The sequence below is a fragment of the Terrapene carolina genome, unplaced genomic scaffold (assembly GCF_002925995.2).
Source record: "Terrapene carolina triunguis isolate 2854851 unplaced genomic scaffold, T_m_triunguis-2.0 Scaffold612, whole genome shotgun sequence".
Lineage (NCBI taxonomy): Eukaryota > Metazoa > Chordata > Testudines > Emydidae > Terrapene > Terrapene triunguis.
Window position 1 is genome coordinate 2,078,929 of NW_020664963.1, and position 6,312 is coordinate 2,085,240.

The following is a 6,312-nucleotide window of genomic DNA, read 5'->3' on the forward strand; positions in this document are numbered from 1 at the left end:
CAGGGGCTGCGGGTCGGGAGTGAGGGGCACTGACAGAACTGGGGGGGCGGGCAGGGCTGGCAGGGGCTGAAGGTTGGGACTTGGGCACCGGCAGAGCTGGGGGGCAGCTCAGGGCTGGGCTAGCAGCGGCTGCGGGTCAGGAGTGAGGGGCACCGGTAGGGCTGGGGGAGGGGCAAGGCTGGGCTAGCACGGGGCTGTGGATCGGGAGTGAGGGGCACCTGCATGGCTGGGGGGGCGTCAATTGACGAGGTGTCAGGCGTTGTGTAAATAACAATATTTAATATTTACAGTGCAGCGCGGTGGGGGACACCCCCCGGCAGGGGCAGAGCACAACAGGCCCCGGCCCAGGCTGCGCATGGGACCCAGGCATCCGAGTCCCCGTGGCAACGTCGGAGGGGACAGTTGAGCGTGCAGAGACGGTAGCACCAGCATCAGCACCCTGCCCAGCTGGGGGCCATGATCCGTCCACCGCTGGGGAAAGAACCCAGGTTTCCAGGCTACTCCCTCGGGCTAAGCCAGCAGTGCCCCCTACTGGCAGTAGAAGGTCAGGGCATCCTGCTGGTTGCCCCGGATGAAGGCAACAGGTGGGCGAAGATCCCGGGACAGGGTCTCCAGCCAGGCCATGTAGAGGGCGCTGGGACAGGCCCCCTTGCGCACCACAGGCAGGCTCCTGCAGGGAGGGATGGGGGTCAGTGGGGGGGGGGGGGCATGGGGATACCCCCGAGGGCTCCCATCCCCCCACCCCCAGGGCAGGGCCAGAGGAATCATAGAATATCAGGGTTGGAAGGGACCTCGGGAGGTCATCTAGTCCAACCCCCTGCTCAAAGCAGGACCAATCCCCAACTAAATCATCCCAGCCAGGGCTTTGTCAAGCTGGACCTTAAAAACCTATTAAGGATGGAGATTCCACCACCTCCCTAGGTAACCCATTCCAGTGTTTCACCACCCTCCTAGTGAAATAGTGTTTCCTAATATCCAACCTAGACCTCCCCCCCTGCAACTTGAGACCATTGCTCCTTGTTCTGTCATCTGCCACCACTGAAAACAGTCTAGATCAATCCTCTTTGGAACCCCCTTTCAAGTAGTTGAAAGCAGCTATCAAATCTCCCCTCATTCTTCTCTTCTGCAGACTAAATAACCCCAGTTCCCTCAGCCTCTCCTCATAAGTCATGTGCCCCAGCCCCCTAATCATTTTCGTTGCCCTCCGCTGGACTCTCTAATTTGTCCACATCCTTTCTGTAGTGGGGGGCCCAAAACTGGATGCAATACTCCAGGTGTGGCCTCACCAGTGCCAAACAGAGGGGAATAATCACTTCCCTTGATCTGCTGGCAATGTTCCTACTAATGCAGCCCAAAATGCCGTTGGCCTTCTTGGCAACAAGGGCACACTGCTGAGTCATATCCAGCTTCTTGTCCACTGTAATCTCCAGGTCCTTTTCTGCAGAACTGCTTCTTAGCCAGTCAGTCCCCAGCCTGTAGCGGTGCATGAGATTCTTCCGTCCTAAGTGCAGAACTCTGCACTTGTCCCATCATCCAGATTATTAATAAAGATGTTGAACAAAACCAGCCCCTAGGGCACTCCGCTTGATACCGGCTGCCCCTACACCCCCGCGCCCCAGGGCAGGGCCATGGGGAAATCCCCCAGGGCAATGATCACTCTCCCCCAGCCAGGGATCCCAGGGCACAGCCCTTCCCCTACGGTCTGTCCCTCCTGGCGCATGCAGGCCAGGTCCCCCACTAGCCCCCACTCCTCATTGCTTGCAGGGGGTCTCTCCCCATCCCCGGTTCTGCAGTGAGACAAGGCCAAGATCACGCAGGCCGCCTGGGTGCTGTCCCGCGCAGGGATGAGGCCTGCACTCACATGACAATCAGGGCGGCGTTCCGGGAATTCTCCTGCAGGATTTCGTGGAGCCGGACCTGCTGCTCCGACTGTGGGGGAAGAGTGAGAGGGGGTTGCGGTGTGCCTAGCCCCCCAGAGCCAGGCCACAACCAGGAGTCCTGACTTCCAATCACTAGACCCCCTGGTCCCCTCCCAGAGCCAGGCTAGGACCCAGGTATCCGGTCTCACCTTTTTCCTGTAGACCCGCAGATCCTCATCTGAAACCTTCCAGGGTGTCTCCCTCCGCAGGGCCTCTGTGGCCTCAGGACTGCGCTGTCCCTCGTTGAGCCGGAACGGAGCCACCAGGTCCTCAAATTCCTTCAGGCTGGGGGCAGAGCACAGGGCTGAGGACAGCTGGACCCACCTGGAGGGCTGGGCAGCCTAGGGTGGTACCTGTCTCCTCTAGGGTAGGGAGTGGGGGCTGGGAGCCAGGCCTCCTGGGTTCTCTCCCTGGCTCTGGGAGGGGAGGGCAAGCCAGGACTCCTGGGTTCTATTTTCAGCCAGACAGCTGTAGGGATCCTTCACTGTGGGTGGTGCCAGGGAGGTGGGGTCCATTTCAGGGGTTCTGTTAGGCCCTGGGACAGGGCCTGGTGCTCCCCACCCAGGCAGTGGGGAGCCCGGGGAATGGGGTCAGGCCTGAGGCCCCCCTGAGAAGTGGGGGGTGGGGAATCGCTGTGGGGGGGACTCACCTTCTCTCCTCCGGCTGCCAGGCCACGTGGGGCAGCACCAGTACCTCGCTGAAACCCAGGCGGAACTTGCTGAGCAACAGCTGGATCCTGTGGGGCAGAGGGGGAGCGATAGGCCCATGGGAGGGGAGGAGCAGCAGGGCCTGTGGGCGGAGGGGGAATGCGGGGGGAGGAGCGGGGGCCATGCGGGGGGGCCCATGGGTGGGGAGGGGTGGGCGGGAATTTGTGGGGCCCATGGGAGGGGGGAACGGCAGGGCCAGCGGGTGGGGAGGAAATGCAGGGGCCCGCGGGAGGAATGCGGGGGGCCAACGGGAGGGGGGAGCGGCGGGTGGGAATTCGGGGGACCCGTGGGGCCGAGGCAGGTGCCCTTACTCCTGGCGCTGCTGCTCGGCGCTGCCCAGGTGGCCGCTGATGAAGACCCGGACCCGGCAGCGGCTCCAGCGCTTGCGGCGGCTCAGTAGGTAGGGGACCAGCAGGGTAAGCCCTGGGGGGGAGACAGTGTCAGGGAGTGGCCGGCGGGGGGAGCAGGCCAGGAACGAAGGGCGGGGGGACTGGCAGGCTCTTGCGGCCCGGGGGTTGCCAGGAGGTGAGAAGGCTGGAGAAGAGATGGGAGGCTTCCAAGGGATGGGCAGGGGCTGTCAGAGGTTGAGAGTCTGGGGGGTGGAAAGCTGGCAGGGGAGGGGGTCTGGTGGATGAAGGGGCTTGACGGAGGGAGGAGGTTTGGGGGCTGGTAAGAGAGGTGGTGGGGGTGGCTGACGGTGTGGGGGCTGGTGGAGGGAGGAGGTTGGGCTGGCAGAGGTGAGGGGGTGGTGGGGGAGCTGCCAGGGGAGGGGTCTGATGGAGGGAGGAGGTTGGGGGGTTGGCAGAGGTGAGGGGGCTGACGGGCGGCTGGCAGAAGCGAGGGGGCTGGTAGGGGAGCTGCGAGGGGTGGGGGGCTGACAGAGGCAAGGGGGCTGGTAGGGGAACTGCCAGGGGCGGGGGGTGGGCTGGGAGACACGCACCCCCATCGTCAAAGAGCCAGTAGACGTCCACACATCTCTTCTTCTGCTGGGCCTGGAAGTGGGTCTCAGTGAGCTCGTCCGCGCCCAGCACCTTCACGCTGCTGCCTGTAGGCACACAGAGCAGGTGGGGCAGGGCAACCCTCAAATCGGGGTAGTATGGTGTCTCCTCCTCCCCCGGGCCTCCCCTGGCCTGACATGAGCCCAGTGTCCCTGGCTGCCACCCACAGCCCCCTCCCTTGCTGCCCAGCCCCTGCCCCCAGCTGCTTCAGTCTCTGCCCCCAGCAGCCCCCATCCCTGCCCCCCTCCATCGCCTCCTCACCTGCATTGCCCGACTCCTGTCTCAGCTTCTCGCCCTGCAGTGCTGCCTCGGGGTCCTCAAACGTGGGGTTCACTGGGGAGATGGGGGTTAGACAGCTACGGAGAGCCCCCTGGCCCCACCTGGCTGCACAGCCGCTCACCCAGGGGAATGGGGCAGGCAGAGAGCACTGGTGGAGGTCACTGCTGCCCCCTACTGGCAGGGCCAAGCCCTGCCCAGGCATGTCCATGGGTCTGTGTCCGTCTGCCCTCCCCCAGCCCACACCCACTACTCACCATAGGCCCGAACCGTCCGCGACACATCCAGCCCGTCCTTCATCCTCAGCACGCACACCCCGGCCCGGCCGTCGAACGCGTCGCTGGGGGCACAGAGTGGGGTCAGGGGGTGCTGCTGGAAGGTCCCAGGCCCCCCAAGGGCCTTCAGCCCTGGTACTGCCTGGGAGGTGCCAGAAAGGAGGTGCTGCTCCCCAGGGAGTCTCCTCACTTCCAGAGATGCCTCCAACCCCATTGCTGCCCCCTACTCTGGGGCATCCACCCCAGCGCCCCACCCCACTCTGCCCCCCCAGCCCAGCCCCCTTACTGGATGGTGGCCACGTAGTTCTCCAGGTTGTGGGGCGAGTCCGTCTGCCAGTTCTGCTTGTAGCCCAGCACGATTGTGTTGGGTTTGAGACGCCCCAGCCCAGACACCTGGAGAAAATCATTGGTGAGGCTGGGGCAGTGTGGGGGGGGATGACACACAGCGCAGCATGGCAGGCTGCACTCACTGGGGGACAGGGCGGTGCATGCACAGCACAGCGCTCATCTGCACCAGCAGGGGGCAGCACACAGAGCAGGGCTCAGCCCCTCCAGCAGGGGGCGCTGGGACACACACACCTGCATGAGGCTGCGGGCTCCGCTGCGCAGGTCCGGGGCCGTGATGAGGGTGTAGAAGGATCGCACCTTGCGCCTGTTCAGCCACTCAACGTGCTCCTCTGAGTCGCTGTCCCCTGGGGTGTCCTGCGGCTGGGAGAGGCAAGGGGAGGGTTAGGGGGCAGGATCCCGGGCCCCAAACTCACCTCCTTGATTGCCTCCCCGGCATCCCCATACTCACCCCAGCCACGTTCCCACAGATCATGAGGCTGACCCCCTTGGTGAAGGCACTGACGAAATCCACCAGAGCTGGTCGGAAGCTGGGGGGACCCGTCAGCACCAGGCACTGGGGGCTGGAAGAGAGGGAGGGTTGGGACAGTCGGGGGGGGGGGTGCTCTCCCCACAGATACACTGCTGCCCCCAATGCCCAAGCATTATTCTCAGAATCAGTTATAGAGCCCAGCACCCCCCATTCTAACCACTAGACCCCATTTTGCTCCCAGAGTCAGGCATGGAACCCAGGAGTCCTAGCTCCCAACCCTCCCCCCTTCCCCCCCGGCTTTCAGCCAGCCAGGCCTACCGGAAGTTCTTGACATGCTCCTCCACTTGGGTGAGGCTGACGGAGTAGGACAGGGCCATGCTGTAGGTCCCGGCCTGCACAGAAGAGCCCCAGTTGACGTCTGTGGGGAGGATGAAGAGGATGCAGAGAAAAGCTTGTTCGGTCTGGGTGCCCCCCAGGTCTCCCCATCCCCTCCCACCTCCCCGGCGCCTCCCTTACCTGGCTTCTTGTAGCTGACGTAGGCCAAGCTGACCAGGATAATGCCCACCACAATGAGGGCCGCCCACCAGGTCAGCAGGAACATGATGACCACGGAGATCACGGCCCCAAAGAGGGCGCTCCACTTGCTGAAGTAGCGGAAAGAGGGTCGCCAGCCTGGGGGGAGGGAGAGTGAAAGGCTGTGCCCAGCCCCATGTGTCAGACCCCTCCAGCCAGGGCCGGCTCCAGGCAGCAGCGCAGCAAGCTGGTGCTTGGGGCGGCCCATGGAAGGGGGCGGCACGTCCGGGTCTTCAGCGGCAATTCGGCGGCGGGTCCCTCAGTCCCTCTCGGAGGGAAGGACTAGCCGCCGAAGAAGCAGCGCAGTAGAGCAGCCGCCAAAGCAGGGCCAGCTCCAGGGTTTTTGCCGCCCCAAGCGGCGGAAAGAAAAAAAAATAGCCGCGATCGCGATCTGCTTCATTCTTCAACGGCAATTCGGCGGCAGGTCCTTCCTCCGAGAGGGACTGAGGGACCCACCGCCGAAGAGCCGCACGTGCCGCCCCTTCCCCACTGGCTGCCCCAGGCACCTGCTTGCTGCATTGGTACCTGGAGCCGACCCCTGCACCGAAGTGCCGCGGCTATTTTTTTTTTTTCTTCTCTTCGCCACTTGGGGCTGCGAAAAAGCTGGAGCCGGCCCTGCCCCCAACCCAACCTAGCTCCCCACATGGCCGGGGCAACAGTAACCACCCTGCCCAGCTCAGCATGTCCAGCTCCAACCGCTCAGCCCTACACCGCCTGACTCCTGCAACTCAACCCTCCGCTGCCTGG

General features: G+C 64.0%; 1 protein-coding gene across 1 annotated transcript in view; it reads right to left on the reverse strand.

Annotated features, from left to right (window-relative positions):
• Positions 1–358: 358 nt before the first annotated feature.
• Positions 359–6,312, reverse strand: part of LOC112108948 (solute carrier family 12 member 3-like) — a 12,022-nt gene continuing 6,068 nt past the window's right edge. The window contains 13 exon segments of the mRNA XM_026659213.1: positions 359–670; positions 1,862–1,929; positions 2,069–2,204; positions 2,569–2,655; positions 2,938–3,049; positions 3,567–3,671; positions 3,886–3,957; positions 4,158–4,240; positions 4,462–4,568; positions 4,755–4,850; positions 4,933–5,083; positions 5,311–5,410; positions 5,509–5,664. Of these exon segments, the coding sequence (XP_026514998.1) occupies positions 529–670; positions 1,862–1,929; positions 2,069–2,204; positions 2,569–2,655; positions 2,938–3,049; positions 3,567–3,671; positions 3,886–3,957; positions 4,158–4,240; positions 4,462–4,568; positions 4,755–4,850; positions 4,933–5,083; positions 5,311–5,410; positions 5,509–5,664 (1,415 nt within the window). The 3' untranslated portion in view covers positions 359–528.